This window comes from Eschrichtius robustus, chromosome 1, assembly GCF_028021215.1.
Source record: "Eschrichtius robustus isolate mEscRob2 chromosome 1, mEscRob2.pri, whole genome shotgun sequence".
In the NCBI taxonomy this organism is placed as follows: Eukaryota; Metazoa; Chordata; class Mammalia; order Artiodactyla; family Eschrichtiidae; genus Eschrichtius; species Eschrichtius robustus.
In genome coordinates, this window is record NC_090824.1 from 87532098 (window position 1) to 87551560 (window position 19463).

At 40.7% G+C, this 19463-nt stretch overlaps 1 protein-coding gene across 3 annotated transcripts in view; it reads left to right on the forward strand.

The window, feature by feature from the left end:
- Positions 1 to 19463, forward strand: part of EIF2AK4 (eukaryotic translation initiation factor 2 alpha kinase 4) — a 108250-nt gene that overhangs the window by 14599 nt on the left and 74188 nt on the right. For 2 of the 3 annotated variants that reach the window (XR_011074671.1, XM_068549146.1), the window contains exons 3-6: positions 828 to 930; positions 9558 to 9710; positions 12319 to 12399; positions 14233 to 14381. Coding sequence is in view for 2 of the 3 variants with exons in the window: in XM_068549146.1 (XP_068405247.1) it covers positions 828 to 930; positions 9558 to 9710; positions 12319 to 12399; positions 14233 to 14381 (486 nt within the window). In the remaining variant the exon portion in view is untranslated. Of the gene's footprint in view, positions 1 to 827; positions 931 to 9557; positions 9711 to 12318; positions 12400 to 14232; positions 14382 to 19463 lie in introns of those variants that run through there. The other variant, XM_068549155.1, reaches the window with a different exon arrangement.

A 19463-nucleotide genomic window follows, 5' to 3' on the forward strand; every position in this document is an offset into this window, starting at 1 on the left:
ATTGGTTGGAAATAAGAAGAACCCCAAGGGCTGGTTGTACTTTCCGTGGGTAGAAAGTGTTAACTCTTAGTTGCGCTCTATAGGGATGAAGAGGAGAGTGTGGTAGGCATCCTTGGAAGAGCAGAGTTTGCAGAGTGTGCATGACTAGATTTATGCATGAGTAAGTGAGCTCATTTACAGCAGAATGAGTGCCTGGGACACAGCATGTTGTAGGAATACTAGATAGATCACTGTGGCTCCATCTCGCCTAGTATTCTTGGCCTGCTTTATGCCAGAGTGCACTAACGAGCACAGAGCGTCTGGACTCTGGCAGGTGAGCCGTCTGAGTAAACTGACGTTGAGGGGCAAGCCAGGATGGAACGTTACCATACAAGGGAGCTCATAGTGAAGTTACTAGGCTAGAATCACACACAGAGCTGGAGTGATTTTTTAAAAGGCAGTAGACAGTAATTGATGTTAAAAATTTAAATCAGGTTGTAAAGCTGAAATCACACAGAGGAGTTGGGGAGACCCCTGATCGAGCCCCAATCATGCATGTCTGGTCCTCTGGGGGATCGGGGCACCCGACTGCCCACACTGACTACTAGCCAGCCCACTGCTGCCCCCACAGGCTGCAGGTACCTCCGTGTTGAGTACCGTGTCAACTGAGTTGCTGGGGTAAAGTTAAAATGCTTTTGAGATGAAAAGAAATGTTGCTGGGGGTACAGAGAGATTCACAAATGAGGCCGCTATGAAATCCCCAGGCCCCGAGCTTGGAACTTAGCAAATATTAATGCAAATAATCTGTACTTTCTAGAGTAACTGCTTTTTGTTTTTTTCTTTTCCAGAGTCCCTGAAATAGCATTAATGAATGCCAAAGGTCTGTCAAATGAAACTGTTAATTTGTTAAAGTCCCGCCTAGAAGAAGTGGCCAAAAAACATTGTGGCGAGGTATGATTTGTTAAACCGGAATTATGAGAGGATGGTAAAAATCTCGTCATGTTCAACAGTGTTTGCCTTCTGGCATTTTCTTTGGGTTAAAGGCTTTCTCGTTTCACCTCAAATCTAAATTTCACTAGGATGTTTTGGTTTTTATTGGTATCTACAAAGGGGAACATTGCGGTTTGTATTTTTTTAATTAATGGTATTTATGAATTACAAATTGTAGAGTATATATAGATAGTACTGTTGCTTAAGAATTCTCCTGGAAGCACTTTATATGAACCTGGCCATTCTTCTTGCACACTTTGGACCTGACATCATGATCTCATCGTGACTTCAACCTTTATGTTGGAAAATGTTTGCAGACAAGTGATTTCTCACCAAACTTTGCCACCTCTCCACTTTTCATATCAGAAAGACTGTTTTCCTTCTCAACAATTAACAATACACTCTCCTCCATCAATGTCCCTTTTATATCTGAGCATTTACACCTAGTTCAGTACTGATTCCTTTTTAATTCTGTGACATCAGAGTCTACATGAGCTCCCCCTTGGGTGGCAGAACTCTCTCTGGAGGGCTAGGCTAGAGGACTTCTTAGGGCAGAGTATTACTGTGTGTATTAACTCTGTGTATACTGTGTGTATAATTACTGAGAGTATTATTATCTCTTAAATATAATCTATTTCCTCACTTTTGTATCAGATCACTCAGTGTTTTTGCCTAGGTAGCTCATGCTTAACTATCCCATCCTATAAAAAGTGAGAAGAGCTAAATAAGGGCTAACCCTAGGCCTCCATGTCTATGCTGGACCGCTAGGAAAGTGCCTGGACAGTTTTTTACTTGCATTCTATAACACATTGAGTCACAGCCATCTAAGTTGCGTTTCCAAGAACTTCAGTCATTGTTGTACTATAGAAAGTGACTGTATGATAGCCAGGTCATGGAAGCAACCTAAATGCCCATAGACAGACGAATGGATAAAGAAGATGTGGTACATATATAAAATGGAATATTACTCAGCCATAAAAAGGAACAAAATTGGGTCATTTGTAGAGACGTGGATGGATCTAGAGACTGTCATACAGGGTGAAGTAAGTCAGAAAGAGAAAAACAAATATTGTATATTAATGCATATATGTGGAACCTAGAAAAATGGTACAGATGAACCGGTTTGCAGGGCAGAAATGGAGACACAGATATAGAAAACAAACATATGGACACCAAGGGGGGAAAGTGGCAGGGGGCGGGGGTGGTGGATGAATTGGGAGATTGGGATTGACATGTATACACTAATATGTATAAAATGGATAACTAATAAGAACCTGCTGTATAAAAAAATAAATAAAATTCTAAAATTCCAAAAAAAAAAAAGTGTATGAAAAACTGAAACTGTTTCCTCTAAGATCAGGAACAAGACAAGGTTGTCCACTCTCACCACTATTATTCAACATAGTTTTGGAAGTTTTAGCCACAGCAGTCAGAGAAGAAAAAGAAATAAAAGGAATCCAAATCGGAAAAGAAGTGAAGCTGTCGCTGTTTGCAGATGACATGATACTATTCATAGAGAATCCTAAAGATGCTACCAGAAAACTACTAGAGCTAATCAATGAATTTGGTACAGTACCAGGATACAAAATTAATGCACAGAAATCTCATGCATTCCTATACACTAATGATGAAAAATCTGAAAGAGAAGTTAAGGAAACACTCCCATTTACCATTGCAACAAAAAGAATAAAATACCTAGGAATAAACCTACCTAGGGAGACAAAAGACCTGTATGCAGAAAACTATAAGACACTGATGAAAGAAATTAAAGACAATACAAATAGATGGAGAGATATACCATGTTCTTGGATTGGAAGAATCAACATTGTGAAAATGACTATACTACCCAAAGCAATCTACAGATTCAGTGCAATCCCTATCAAAGTACCAATGGCATTTTTCACAGAACTAGAACAAAAACTTTCACAATTTGTATGGAAACACAAAAGACCCTGAATAGCCAAAGCAATCTTGAGAAAGAAAAACAGAGCTGGAGGAATCAGGCTCCTGGACTTCAGACTCTACCAAAAAGCTACAGTAATCAAGACAGTATGGTACTGGCACAAAAACAGAAATATAGATCAATGAAACAGGATAGAAAGCCCAGAGATAAACCCATGCACATATGGTCACCTTATTTTTGATAAAGGAGACAAGGATATACAATAGAGAAAAGACAGCCTCTTCAATAAGTGGTGCTGGGAAAACTGCACAGCTACATGTAAAAGAATGAAATTAGAACACTCCCTAACCCCATACACAAAAATAAACTCAAAATGGATTAAAGACCTAAATGTAAGGCCAGACACTATCAAACTCTTAGAGGAAAACATAGGAAGAACACTCGTTGACATAAATCACAGCAAGATCTTTTTTGATCCACCTCCTAGAGTAATGGAAATAAAAACAAAAATAAACAAATGGGACCTAATGAAACTTAAAAGCTTTTGCACAGCAAAGGAAACCGTAAACAAGACGAAAAGACAACCCTCAGAATGGGAGAAAATATTTGCAAATGAATCAACGGACAAAGGATTAATCCCCCAAATATATAAACAGCTCATGCAGCTCAATATTAAAGAAACAAACAAGCCAATCCAAAAATGGGCAAAAGACCTAAATAGACATTTCTCCAGAGAAGACGTACAGATGGCCAAGAAGCACATGAAAAGCTGCTCAATATCACTAATTATTAGAGAAACGCAAATCAAAACTACAATGAGGTATCACCTCACACCAGTTAGAAGGGCCATCATCAGAAAATCTACAAACAACAAATGCTGGAGAGGGTGTGGAGAAAAGGGAAGCCTCTTGCACTGTTGGTGGGAATGTAAATTGATACAGCCACTATGGAGAACAGTATGGAGGTTCCTTAAAAAACTAAAAATAGAGCTACCATATGACCCAGCAATCCCACTACTGGGCATATACCCTGAGAAACCATAATTCAAAAAGATACATGTGCCATAATGTTCATTGCAACACTGTTTACAATTGCCAGGACATGGAAGCAACCTAAGTGTCCATCGACAGATGAATGGATAAAGAAGATGTGGCACATATATACAATGGAATATTACTCAGCCATAAAAAGAAATGAAATTGAATTATTTGTAGTGAGGTGGATGGACCTAGAGTCTGTCATACAGAGTGAAGTAAGTCAGAAAGAGAAAAATAAACACCATATGCTAACACATATATATGGAATCTAAAAACCAAAAAAAAGGTTCTGAACAGCCTAGGGGCAGGATAGGAATAAAGACAGAGACGTAGAGAATGGACTTGAGGACGCGGGGAGGGGGAAGGGTAAGCTGAGAGGAAGTGAGAGAGTGGCATGGACATATATACGCCACCAAATGTAAAATAGATAGCTAGTGGGAAGCAGCCGCATAGCACAGGGAGATCAGCTCGGTGCTTTGTGACCACCTAGAGGGGTGGGATAGGGAGGGTGCGAGGGAGACACAAGAGGGAGGAGATATGGGGATATATGTGTATGTATAACTGATTCACTTTGTTATGAAGCAGAAACTAACACACCATTGTAAAGCAATTATGCTCCAATAAAGATGTTTAAAAAAGAAAGAAAGAAAGAAAGAAAGTGATTATAGCACAGTCTGGACAAAAAAAAATAGGCCTTGGGAATTATTCCAAAGTTCTTTCTAGTTTAAGTCGTTTCTAGTGTAGTCTAATGTCTAGCTGAAAAATAATATGGAGTTATATTGAAAATTAAGCTACAGAATCCTCTGGTTTCTTGGATTCATGATTTGTGATTTTTTTGAAAAATTTTTTGCTGTATTTTATTTTATTTTATTTTTACAATGCAGTATTATTAACTATAATCACTATGCTGTACATTAGATCGCCAGAACTTGTTTATCTTATAACTGGAAGTTTGTACTCTTTGACCAACATATCTCCCCTTTTCTCCCACTCCCTCGCCCCCGGCCCCTGGTAACCACCATTCTAGTCTCTGTTTCTTTTTTTTTTAAGTTATTATATTTTATTCTATTTATATTAGTTTAATACTTTTAAAATTTAACAAATGAATTAATGTATGTCAATGCTGTCTTACAGGTAGAAAAACCAAAATATCAAACCACCGAATAATATCTCAAGAGTACATGTTTTCTTGGAACTTGAGCCAAAATTGAAAGTTAGGGGTCCCTAACACTCTAGTTACTACCTCTGGCTCCTAGGCCGTGCAGACAACAAATACCACAAAGCTTGTTCTACTTTGAAAAACTAATAATTATGTATAAATACTTTAGTATTATTTATAAGTTCAAGTAAGGAAGTGTTCAGTATTCGTAAGGTTCTCTATCAGTTATCTATTACTTTCTAACAAATTTTCCTAAAATGTAGCAGCTTAAAACAATAGCACTTTTAGTCTTTGTTTCTGTGAGTTCAGCTTTTTTATATTCCACCTGTAAGTGATATCATGCAGTATTTGTCTTTGTCTGACTTGTTTCACTTAACATAATGCCTCAAGGTCCATGTGTGTTTTGCAAACAGGAGGATGTCCTTTTTCATGGTTGCACAATATTCTGGTGTGTGTGTGTATCACATCTTCTTTATTCACTTATTCGTTGACACTTAGGTTGTTTCCCTAGCTTGGCTATCGTGAATAATGCTGCAGTAACATGGGAGTACAGATGCCTCTTCAAGATCCTTTGTTTTCATTTCCTTTGAATATATACTCAGAAGTGGGATTGCTGGATCATATGGTAGTTCTATTTTTAAGTTTTTGAGGAACCTACATACTGTTTTCCATGGTGGCTGCACCAATTTACATTCTCACCAAGAGTGTACCTGGGTTCCCTTTTCTCCACATCCTCGTCAACACTTGTTATTTGCTGTCTTTTTGATGATAGCCGTTTTAACAGGTGTGAGGTGATAACACATTGTGGCTTTGATTTGCATTTCCCTGATGATTAGTGATGTGTCGAGTATCTTTTCATGTGCCTATTGGCCATTTGTATGTCTTCTTTGGAAAAATGTCTATTGTGTTCCTCTGCCCGTTTTTTAATTGGATTGTTTGCGAGTTTTTGGGGGGTTTTTTGTTTTGCTTTTTTTGGGTTTTTTTGGCCACGCTGGGCCTTTGTTGCTGCACGCGGGCTTTCTCTAGTCGTGGCGAGTGGGGGCTACTCTTTGCGGTGTGTGGGCTTCTCACTGTAGTGGCTTCTCTTGTTGCGGGGTGTGGGCTCTAGGCACGTGGGCTTCAGTTGTTGTGGCTTATGGGCTCTAGAGCACAGTAGTTGTGGCATGCAGGCTCAGTAGTTGTGGCATGCAGGTTCAGTAGTTGTGGCTTATGGGCTCTAGAGCGCAGGCTCAGTAGTTGTGGAGCATGGGCTTAGTTGCTCCGCGGCATGTGGGAGCTTCCCGGACTAGGGATCGAACCCATGTCCCCTGCACTGGCAGGCGGACTCTTAACCACTGCACCACCAGAGAAGTCCCAGATTGTTTGGTTTCTTTTTTTTTGCTACTGAATTGTATGAGCTCTTTATGTATTTAAATATTGACTCCTTATCAGATATATGATTTGCAAATATCTTCTCCCATTCTGTAGGTTACCTTTTCATTTGTTGATGGTTTCCTTTGCTGTGCAGAAACTTTTTAATTTGATGTAGTCCCACTTGTTTATTTCTGCTTTTGTTGTCCCCCCCACCCCCCTGCCTTTTTTGGCTTTATTGTAAATTATACTTTTTATTTTGAGATAATTATAGATTCACATGCAATTGTAAGAAATAATACCAGGAGAGCCCAAGTACCCTTTACTCAGTTTGCCCCAATGGTAACATTTTTGCAAAACTGTAGTGTAATATCATAACCAGGACATTGACATTGATACAGTCAAGATACAGAATGGTTTCATCACCACAAGATCCCTAATGTTGCCACCTCCTTACACCCCCATGCCCTCCTTGATACCTGACAACCACTAACCTGTTCTCCATTTCCGTAATTGTCTCATTTCAAGGATGTTATATAAGTAGAGTCACAGTATGTGACCTTTGGGATTTACTCCCCCTCCCCCCACCACTGCAGCATGATTCTGTGGAGACTCATCAGATTGTCACATGTATCAGTAGTTGTTACTTTTTATTGCTGAGTAGTATTCCATTTTATAGGTGCACCACTGTTTGTTTAGCCATCCACCAGGTGAAAGACATCGGAATTATTTCCAGTTTGGGGCTATTAAAAATAAAGCTGCTGTAAACATTTATGTACAGCTTTTTGTGTGAACATAAGTTCATTTCTCTGAAATAAATGCTCAGGAGTGCAGTTGTGGGTGTATGGTACTGTGTGTTCAGTTTTTTAAGAAACTGCCAAAATTTTCCAGATTAGCTGACCACTTTACATTACCATCAGCAATGTGAGTGGTCCAGTTTCTCCACATCGGTGTCAGCATTTGATGTTGTCAGTTTTCTATTTTATCTATTCTAATAGAAGTTGTGATGGTTAATTTTATGTGTCTGTTGGCTAGGCCATGGTACCTGGATATTTGGCCAAACATTATTCTATATGTTTCTGGGAAGGTATTTTTTAGATGAAATTAACATTTAAATCAGTATACTTTGAGTTAAGCAGATTACTCTCCATAAGGTGGGGGGGCCTCACCCAGTCAGTTGAGGGCTTTAAAAGGAGAAGACTGGCCTCCCTGGAAGAAGGAATTGCCAGGAAATGCCCTTGGGACTTGAACTGCAACATCAACTCTACCCTGGGTCACCAGCCTGCTGGCCTACCCTGCAGAATTTGGACTTACCAGCGTCTATAATCACGTGAACCAATTCCTTAAAATCAATCTCAATCAATTTTTCCCTCTCCCTCCTTCCTTCTCTCTCTCTCTCTCTCTCTCTCTCTCCATACACAGTCGGCTCTCCGTATCTGTGGGTACTACATCCGTGTATTCAGGCAACCATAGATCGAAAATACTCAGAAAAACAATCCAGGAAGTTCCAAAAAGCAGAACTTGAATTTGCTGCATGCCAACAACTATTTGCATAGCATTTACATAGTATTTACAACTATTTACATAGTATTTTCGTTCTTTTAGGTATTGTAAGTAATCTAGAGATGATTTAAAGTATACTGTGGCAAGATGCGCATAGGTTATGTGCAGATACTATACCGTATATATATGTGGACACATACCCCTTCTATTTGGTTCTGTCTCTTGGGAGAACCCTGGCTGATACAGATGCGTACTGCGAGGTGAGGCAGAGCGGCTGCCGTAAATAAGGAGGTCAGGAGAGGCCCCACCAGGTGACATGTGAGCAGAGGCTGAAAAAAGCAAGACGATGGACTGTGTAGATTCGGGGGAGAGGGGGACAAGAGCCAGTTTGGAGACTAGCTCTTATTTACATCCAGTCTTGTATGTTTTATCAGATTTATACAGAAAATGCTAGTAAATTAAATACATTAGCAAAAGAAAAACCCTCCACTGCTTGGCTCCTGGCTCCTTTCTGGTGTAGAAATGGTTTCTCTTTGACGTGATGGAAACTGCCTTCTTTAATCAGCTTTCCTTAAAAGAGCTTTTTACAGAACAGTTTGCCTCTTAGACTCTAGACTAGTGTTTCTCAACTGTAAATAGAAGTATATCCAGTGAAAGCCACAGCTTCTAGTACAATAAAAAATACAGCTTCCCCCAATAATAGCTGTGGTTTCTCCCCAAGAGAAAGGTGAACACCAGGCAAACTATATATTCTTGTGTACAGTGAATTCTATTACCTTTTACCACCCTAAGTCCTTTTAGAAACAATAATTTTTAATATGCTTCATTGTAATTGAGGAAAAAGAAATTTCAGAGTGGTGGTCCTCATCTGCAGAAGGAGCTCGGCACTCTTGACCTCTTTGGGGTTGGAATAGTTGGTCAGTGTGGGGTCCCAGAAACCTTTGTTCTGTTGATTTACCAGCCAAGCTATGGTTTATGATTTAGGGGTTGGGGAAAGTGGCTTCCTACATTCACATAGGATGTCTGAGAGGGGGGCCTTTTTCCTTCTGATACTGTAAATGCTTCCCTAAGTGGAAATGAAATGCTTTCTAAGTATTAATTAGCCTCCTACTGGCCCATTACTAGCAGGGAGAGAGTGAGGCCTTTAAGCGTTTGCCTCTGTACCCCAGTAGGATGTTTTCAGTATGCTGTATGGATAGATGAAAGCTCTCATGTTAGCAATGATTATTCTCTGCTCAACTGTCATTATGTAGGCAGGTTTTCTAGTTGGGAAGGTAGTCTTTACTTTTATGCAGTCTTAAATATTTTACCAGATTTATTTATACAGAAAAATATTTTATTGGGTTTATTATATAGAAAATGCTAATAAATTGAATAGGATTGCAAAAGAGAAGTGAAGCTTTTTATTTATCTAGATAGTGATTTTTCTTAATAGCAACACAATGAGGTGAGTGCTATAAAAGCTTTTTCCTCCTGTGGTTGCATCCTAGACCTAATTTAGAACGTGTCACATTAAAATGAATATCACCATTGTGAGTGGGTCTCGGATGGCCTGCATGTTTTTCTGTAGTCTTACCTTGGGGCCCTGCTTCGCGTCACTTGACCATTTGTGGTTGATTTCCATCCATGTGTTTAGGTGATGATATTTGAACTGGCTTACCATGTGCAGTCATTTCTCTGCGAGCACAACAAGCCCCCTCCCAAGTCTTTTCATGAAGAAATGCTGGAAAGGCGGGCTCAGGAGGAGCAACGGAGGCAGTTAGAGGCCAAGCGGAAAGAGGAAGAGGAGGTGAGACCCTTGTCACCGCGGTGTCCAGCCTGGAGGACTGTGAGCTCCTATAGGTTTTCCTCCATCTCTACCTACTCACTTACTGGTATTTCTTTAAGTTTTGCTCAGCATTTGATCCAAGAACCATGGATTCATGTGAAAGGAGGCCCTAAGAGTAACCAAGAAATAAATACTATGAGTGATTCCCTCCCAACAAATATCAATGCTACCCCTAGAACCCTTAGTTCAGGTCTTTAAATAAAAGAAAAAGGAGGTCGGTTTAACCAAACTTCTGGTGCTCTTTCTGTGCTTGTAAAGCTGTGCAGGAGTTCAGAGGCTATTATCTTCTTCCCTCTGTGGGACAAGTATCTCATGCCCAAATGAGTAGCCAAAGCCAGAGACTGAACGTTTTTTTGTTCACTAACCATTTGTACTTTTTCTTTATTTGCATATGGATGTATACTGCTGTGTTATTTTAAAAATCCTTTAATCAAAGTTAATACATGTATCTAAATTTCCTTCCTGATTTTTAAGTTTTTTTTTTCCTTCTATTTAGTCTTTTAATAAAGTTATCTAGAACTTATTTTGGTTGGGTTGTGAAAATGAGGGTCTGAGTTTTTCTTTTTTTTTTTTTCCCCAGTCATTTTCCTAACACATTTATTAAGTAATCATTCATTCTTAAGTGATTTGTAATAATTCCTTTAAAGTGTATCTTACCTACTCATTTATACTAAGTTCTACTTGCGAATTATCTCTTTTGTTCAATTCATCTGTTTTTCTCTTGAGTCTCTACCGCACTCTGAGTTATTTGTATCTTTATAACATTTGACTGTCTAAGTCAGGACCCCTGTCCCTTCATCCTTCATTCTTCTTTTTTTTTTTTCCCTCGGCTATTCTCGCAGATAAGTTATAGGATTGCTTTCTCAAAATCAAAACAAAACAAAGCCTGTGGGATTTTGAGTAAAATTGCACTAAACTTATGTATTCATTTAGGAAGAATTAACATTATGACAGTATTCAGACTTCCTATCCAGGAATGTTTTTCCATTTATTTTTATCTCTCAGTGAGGCTTTTTAGTTTTCTTCCCTTAGGTGTTGCTATTACTTGTAGGGTTTTGTTTTTCCTGCTTTTCTTAGGTTCTTTTTTTTTTTAAATAAATTTATTTATTTTATTATTTATTTATTTATTTATTTTGGCTGCATTGGGTCTTCTGTTGCTGCACGTGGGCTTTCTCTAGTTGCGGTGAGCAGGGGCTACTCTTTGTTGCGGTGCGTGGGCTTCTCATTGCGGTGGCTTCTCTTGTTGCGGAGCATGGGCTCTAGGCACGTGGGCTTCAGTAGTTGTGGCACGCAGGCTCAGTAGTTGTAGCGCACGGGCTTAGTTGCTCCGCGGCATGTGGGATCTTCCCGGACCAGGGCTCGAACCTGTGTCCCCTGCATTGGCAGGCAGATTCTTTACCACTGCGCCACCAAGGAGGCCCTTTTCTTAGGTTCTTATTCCTGGTTCTTTTATCCTGCTTCATTATGTTCATCCTTTACTTATGTTAACACTGTCTTTGTGAGTTCCGTTCATGTTTTTCTCAATATTTATTTATTTGGCTGTGCCAGGTCTTAGTTGCGGCACGAGGGATTTTTTTTTTTTTTTTTTTGGTTGCGGCACGCGGGATCTAGTTCCCTGACTAGGGATCGAACCTGGGCCCCCTGCATTGGGAGCACGGAGTCTTAACCACTGGACCACCAGGGAAATCCCGGCTCCATTCATTTTGTTACTGCTTATCTCCTATTTAATTGCGTAACCTAGTTACCATTTAGGGTTTAAAGTTCCTTATTGTTGTCATTGTTCTTAGGCAGACACATTTTTACTAGAAGATAAAGATATTTAACAGTCTTGTTTTGGTGTCCTACTATAACTACCTGTAAGTTTGGGGTATGCTTTTACATTTTATATTATTGCTGTAATAGTTTTTGGTGAGTTTCTCAATGGTTTTGATATTTATAACCTGGAATTTTAGGCAGCTCATAAAAAACACTATTTTTCTCTACCTAAATTCAGAATCATTTGCGTAATAGCTACATGAGTCAAATGGATAGAGATCAAAATGCCACTTTTAATACTGAGAAAACTGATTGGGGATTGCACCTGAAGGTCTGTGGCTTGTGGGTGTGCACCCAGCTCAGCCCACCTCCACCCGGCGGCCTGGCCGACAGTAGGCGCAAGTGCATGTTCTCTGCAGACAGGCAGGTATCAAAGAGGAGGGACTCAGTCAAGTGTGGGGAGAAGTGAGCGGCCCATGGTGTTGCTGCAGTTAAAGTCCCTCCACATTGGGAATCCCCTGGCGGTCCAGTGGTTAGGACTCCGTGCTTCCAAAAAAAGTCCCTCCACATAGAAATGGGGAGTAAGTGTCCCTCCCCACACAGTCTTAACACCCATTTAAGTGGGAAGCCTGTTGCATAAGAACTCTGATAAAACTGACGTAACTACAGTTTGTACTAAGGTTCTAGATATTCAGATCTCTTAGGAGATGAGAGCTTGAATTACTGAAATTCAAAAGATTTTTTGTGGTTTCAGAATTCGTATGTTGTATGGGTTTCAGAGATCAGCATTTGATGGCAGTATGATTTATTTCAGCAACGTGAAATCCTTCATGAGATTCAGAGAAGGAAAGAAGAGATAAAAGAAGAAAAAAAAAGGAAAGAAATGGCTAAGCAGGTACACTAGCAATTCTGCCATACTCAGTTTACATTTTGCTAAACATAAAACCTTTTTATTTCCATTGATGATATTTGAATTATTGTATCTTTATAATGTTTGAATATCTGAGAAGTCAGGACCCCTGTCCTTCATTCTTCATTATTCTTTTTCCTTCATTATTCTTTTTCCCCTCCTTTGTTAGTATCAGTAGTAAAGCTTAAAATGAAGCACTAAAAAGTTTTCCAAATATCATTCATTATATATTTTAGATTCTCCAAATAAGTAGCAAAATTTAGAGTTGTATGTTCTCTGTAGATGACTTAGGCTTACGTAACTACAGTAGTTTATCAAAAGAGTTGAAGGAGAGGAGATTGAAGTTTTTTTGGGTTTTTTAAAAAATTAATTAATTAATTAATTTTTTTGGCTGTGTTGGGTCTTCATTTCTGTGTGAGGGCTTTCTCTAGTTGCGGCAAGCGGGGGCCACTCTTCATCGCGGTGCGCGGGCCTCTCACTATCGCGGCCTCTCTTGTTGCGGAGCACAGGCTCCGGACGCGCAGGCTCAGTAGTTGTGGCTCACGGGCCTAGTTGCTCCGCGGCATGTGGGATCTTCCCAGACCAGGGCTCGAACCCGTGTCCCCTGCATTGGCAGGCAGATTCTCAACCACTGCACCACCAGGGAAGCCCCGAGATTGAAGTTTTGATAATCAACCCAGACTGGAATTATTAATACTTGGAAAATAAAACTATTTGTTCATACAGAAGAGTGAATGGAAACCACATGGATCTCCCTGAGATTTCATTCAGTGATGGAAAGGAAGGATTCAACAGAGCTGGTTTAAAAAGCAGGGGTGGAAAAGGATAAAGTCCTTTTGCCTATATTTTTCCTGAGTCCAACTCAATCAAAAACCAGCTACACATGTTTGGAGAAATCCAGAGACAATTTTGCTCATTCTCTTTTAGAGAAATATGGCATTAAACTTAAGGGAAGCAATGAGGTGCAGTGGGAGGAGCCACTGATGTACAGGTAAGCAGCACCTGGCTGAAAGCTTTGGCTTTTTTACTGCCTGGCTCTGCGACCTTGACAGATGACACTCTACGAGGCTCATTTTCCTCACCCCTTAAGACGGCACAGATAATGCCTTCCTTTCTGTCTTATGTAATTATTCCCACAGATAAATGTACTGCCCTTTGTGAACGTACAAAGCTGTATACAAATTTAAGGTGATATTACTGTTCCCACCAACTCTCCTATCTTACATCTGATCTGCCTTCCTGTCACTCACTCTGCTCTCCCCTTGTTTGTTTTTTACAGTGTTCAAAATAGTTTAATATTGGAGTCAAGATAGATAACAGAACAATACTAATTCTATCAATAGACAGAAGACATAATCCAAACATAGACCCCCTCCACCCCATGTATATGTAACTGATTTTTTGACTTAGGTACAAAGATAATTCTGGAGAAAGGATAGCCTTTTCAGCAAACGGTACTAGAACATTTTTTTTCTTTTCTATTATGGTTTATTACAGGATATTGAATCTGCTGTCTCTTTGAATGCCTTCTTCTGTTCATCTCTTGCTCTTCTCCCTAATTTTTCATGTATATTCCACGATTCTAAGCATTTTCGTTTATGAAATTCACATTCTCTTGAAACTGTAACCTGGCCTTCAGTTCTTGAACCAGTACATATTTGGACATTAAACTTCTAAAAGTTGAGTTCAACGTTATTACACTTGAAAACATTCAGCTTAAATAAGATTTGCATTCTCTACATATTTATAATTATGTACCATGATTGTCTTCCACTTATGACTTATATCTAAAGTAGGTTTTACTTTTCTTTTTTTAAGGAACGTTTAGAAATAGCTAGTTTGTCAAACCAAGATCATACCTCTAGGAAAGACCCAGGAGGACACAGAACAGCTGCCATTCTACATGGAAGCTCTCCTGACTTTATAGGAAATGGTAAACATCGGACCAACTCCTCTGGAAGGTCTAGGTAAGTCCCTGCGGTTTCTGATCTGGAAGGATGAAAGATGTAGAAGAATTAAAACAACTTGTAGAGAAATTTGGTGGAATTGTCACATGATAGTTTTAATAACTTTTGCAGAGCCTGTATATCTTAATATATTAGTTAGCAATATGAAATAAAAGTTTCATTTAACACTTTCCAAGTATCTTTCATGAAACCAGTTTTAGGGTTCATTCCCTTTTATAACAGTTACAACACTTCACAGTCTTGCCTCCAGTGCAGTTTGATCTGACTTTTAATGATCTAATTATTCAATAAGTGATTTAAAAACTTTTCTCTGTCAGAATCATCATCCAGTCAGATTTCACACTGTGTGTGTTTTCAGTCTGTAACTCCCTAGGTCCCACCACAGATGTGGGGAATACTCCAAAACGGGCACGGGTGTGGGAGATCCTTTACATGAGGACAGGAGCCCCAGTTTGCTGTCAGGACTCCTCTCCCTGTTGCTACTGAGGACACTGGGCTTCCCTGTTACTGCAGGTGGGCTCCTGGGTTGTTCCCTGTCACCAGAGATGATATGAAAGATACTATCTCTTCCTCTACATCCTTTTCCTCAAGTCTCTAAAGACATCCTCAAGTCTCTAAAGAATTGAGACTTCCCTGTCTATTTGCTGTGACCCCCTGTGGACCAGAAAGGAATTTTAGTACAGAATTCATTTGTGAGTAGGTGGGTGATTAAGTAGTATAGGTATTATAATTCAGCTTCTTTATGTGTTTAAACTATCTCTTGTGAGAATCTAAGCAGCACTTAAAACCACCATTTTCTTCTATAAAAAGAAACATTTTAGGGCCAAACTAAAAGCTTATATAATCTTTCGGGTTACAGTTTGTTTATACGAAGGAATCATTTCAGTTCTTTCCCTAATTATCTACTTTAAAAAAAAAAATCAGCTCAGAAATCATTTTGATATTAACATTTAGCCACCTACTGTTAAGGTGAACTAAGTCTTTTCTTGAATGCAGTTTCTGGTAACAATTCCTTTTTAAGGTTATAACTCCTTGCACCAATTTAGATTGTTTTTGCAACTGGGCTTCCCTTAGGCAACATAGTTTGAAGTAGTCAGAGTACTTCAGTAGGAAATAATTGACAGATTCCTACTGTGTTAGAAACAGTGGAAATAAATCAATGCCATGAATAAGGATGTATAAAAAACAATTTTTTTTAGTTTAAACATTTCCATTTTTGTGGCTAACTGTAAACAGTGGGTCCAAGATTAGACTTGGCTTTTGAGATCAGAGATTATTAGCAAGTTTATTCAAGGAAGGATGGGAAATTCTCTCCCTCCTTGACATAGGTAGAACTTTTCATGTAGTGCTTGTAGAGGGCCATTTGTATGTCTTGGATAGAATGTGACATTCCATGAGTATCCAAGAAGAAATCATTTTTATGTATTGTTTGCCAACGTTGTTGCACAAACCTGCATGAACTCTGGCACTATGCTGGCTACCGACTGGAAAAGAATGAATCTTTCTTAAAGTATAGTTTACATGCTTCTTCAGTTAAGAAATAAAAAGTCCTTGATATACTGAAGTACCTCATGGCATACTCTTGATTCTTTTTCTTCCTTGCTATTCACTAGTCTTTGAGTTGGAAAGCCAAAGGAAAGAAGCAGAGTGTTCCATTTTATTCTTTCAGTTAGTAGATACATTTGATAGAGTTAGTAGAGATGGCCTTGTCATCACTATTGTCAGCAGGCATTATTCGAATTGGCTGTGACTAAAAACAATACAGCCTAGAACCAGATACTTAATGAGCACTTACTAAAGGTCAGACACCTTTCTGAGTCCTGGGGATTCAATAAACAAGATCAAGAAGGACTCTGGTTTCATGGAGCTTATATTCTAGTTGGAGGAGACCGTCCACAAGCAAGCAAGAAAATGTCAGATAGTGACTAGCGCTCTGCAGAGAATTTAAATAGGCTGTCTTGAAGAAAGACCGGATGGCTACTTTAGATTGGGTGTTTGGAGGAAGGTGTCCAAGGATTGGATCCTGAGTGACAGAAGGACAGTGGCTTTCGACCGGGGGGGGGGGGGGGGGGGTGGGGGGGTGGGGGGGGGCAGGGCACGGATACTGGATCTGGATGATGGAATGGAGCCAGCTGCTTGGGTAAAGAACAGCCGGTGCAGAAGGCCTGAAGCCAGCCTGGCCTTGTCCTGCCCAGAGCTCATCAAACAGGGCAGCGTGGCTGCAATGAGCGGGCATGGAGAGAGTGGTTCAAGGCGGCGGCAGGGGTGTGTCACGGAGGGCTTTGTTGGTCGGGTCAGGAGTTTAGGTGTAATGAGCAGCCATTCGGGGTTTTAAAGAGGAATAAGATACCATCTGATCCACACTGAGTGAAGTTCTTCCTGGCTGCCAGTGGAGAGTGGAGAACAGGAGATCAACAGTAGAGGAACGGTTTGCACGTCACGCTTCATACTACTCTCCCCCTCCCTTAGCCTCTGCACGGCAGCTACGCTCATCTTGCAGTCCTTCGCGCACGCCAAGCTCCTTCCCATCTCGGGGCCTCTGCCAGTCACTCTGCCTGTGACGCTCTCCCTGGGGCACTTTGCATGGCCGGCTCCTTATCTTTCAGTTCTCCGCTCACCAGTGACCTCAGACGCCTTCCCTGAGCACCCCCCAACCCCGCTCCCCTGCTTAGTCACTTGTTCCCCAGTTCCCTGTTTTAAGTTTCTCCATAGCAGTTACTGCTAACTGAACTTCATATTCACTTGTTTGCTTTTTTATTGTCTTTCTCCTTTCATGACAATGTCAAGTTCATGCGAGCAAGGACCTCATCTGTGTTTCCCTCAGGGCCTGGAACAGTGCCTGGGAGAGACAGAGTAGGTGCTCAGTAAACGTCTGATGAAAGGAGGGAGGGAGTCAGGAAGGATGATAGAAAGGGACAGACTGTCTTTTTGGCACTTGTAGGGTCTGCAGCCTCCTCAACCAGGGTGGCTCAGCTTTTCTTTTTATGTGGGCATATCAAAAATCAGTAAGGCTTTATTTAATGAAAGGTTTCCACTGCGTAAAACAAGAGAAAGAGAACAGAAAACCACTCACTGTTCTAGTGGAAAGAGCTTAAAGGCCTGATACTCAAGGGCCTGGCCCCTTGGCCCAGCTTTTCACGGATGTGTTTTTGTCTTTGTTGAACAACTTTATTTTCTGTGTCCTTAAGGTTGTCTTTGTTCCCCTTTGAAGGATTTACCTTTTATTTTTTTTTCAAATTGAGGTAAAATTCAAATAATATAAAACTAACCATTTTAAAGTGTCAGTTTAAACTAACCATTCAGTGTCAAGCTGTCTTTTGTAAAGTGCAGACATAGTTCTCTCCTGCCTTCTTCCCAGGGATGTTGTATCTCATAAATGGGCACTTTGAACTTTTTAGGAGAAGCAAAAAAAGAAAAAAAAAATTCTATAAAGTAGTTCATGGTAGAGAATTATTTTCACAGTTTCAGACTTGCCTTCCGTGCAGGTTACTAAAGTGTAGCCCAGAATCTAGGATACATCACCCATTTTCACCAGGAAACAGCATCAGGTTGTCTTGTAGTTTGTTTTCCTGGTTTTGACACCATGTGTGGTAACTGCTGGCTATTCCTCCTTACAGAGAAGAGATAATTAAGGGTATAAGTGTTACCCAGCTGGGTTCTTGGACTCTTTAATCAATAGAAATTGATAAGAGGCCAGATGAGAAATTCAGGCAAGGCTTTACTGGGACTCGTGCTGTAGCACATGGGAGCGAAAACAAATAACAGATGCCCTTGCTCTCTCTCTGAGGTGGGGGGTGGGCAAGCTGGTGCCTTAAATGGGGTGAGGGTAGGGACAGACCCTGGGTCGGGCCGGAGGGGTGGCTTGGGTGGTCGGCCCCACCCCCTTGGTGGTGCTGTGTGCAGGGTGCATGCTCAGTACCCTGCTTTGCTCCCGACACCTCAGAAGTGGCAGTTGGGTTTTTGGTCTTTTTGTATCTTGTTCATAATTTGCCCCAATGGGGCATGCACGCAGCTATTTTTAGTCCCTTACAGTTTCTTTGTATTCTGTTGCTCTAGGAGACGTTTGTCCAGGTGAAAGCACTGCAGCAAAGGGTCCCAGGTCCCAGCCTGTCTCCTAAGTATAAGACGTGGGCTGGGGAACTGCTGAAGTATTAAGGATGTGGGTAGGGGACGAGGGAATCCTTGATACATCTCTCCACACTTGTGAGCTTCCATTGTTCACAGTCTCTCCAGTTGGCTCCATGGAGGCATAGACTGGTTCACTTCAAATTAAGCAATGTCAGCAATTCTTACTAACTTTATGTCCACAGAGCTGCCTGGAGTTTCAAATTGGGGGACCAAGAGCTAGAGTTTTCTGTGGCATCTTGGTGAGTTAGGCGGGAAGGTGAGACTACCCTAGCCCCCTGTGTCTCATATGAGATCTTCCTTTTTCCGTCCCATCCCAACCATCTACACCATTGACCATGTTGGCAGAGCAGTCTTTTGGGTAGGAGTCTGATTCTCAAGTCCCTAGTAGACAAATTGCCGCCTCTTTTCTTGCTACTTGGCTTTTTAAAAAATCATATTTTCCTCTTATTTGAGGTATCAAGGTTCTAGATGCCTAATTTAGTCTTCTAAAATTGAATCTGTGTCTAATTATCTGTTCTTTATAAAACCCAGTTAATGTTTATTTGGCAATTTTGTTTAAAACACCCTTTATCCTGTGTACTGCCACAGCTACTGGGAAAGACTGATAACATGGGTGATATTTCTAATGATAATTGCAAACCCCCATGAGCATTCCATAATCTAGAATTAATCATTGGCAATGACGGGACTTCCCTGGTAGTCCAGTGGTAAAGAATCCACCTTCCAATGCAGGGGATGCGGGTTCCATCCCTGGTTAGGGAACTAAGATCCCACATGCTGCGGGGCAACTGAGCCCACACACCACAACTACTGAGCCCGCACACCTCAACTAGAGAGCCCACGTGCCGCAAACTACAGAGCCCATGTGCCCTGGAGCCTTCGTGCCACAACTAGAGAGAAGCCCGTGTGCCGCAACAAAAGACCCTGTGTGCCGCAACTAAGACCTGACACAGC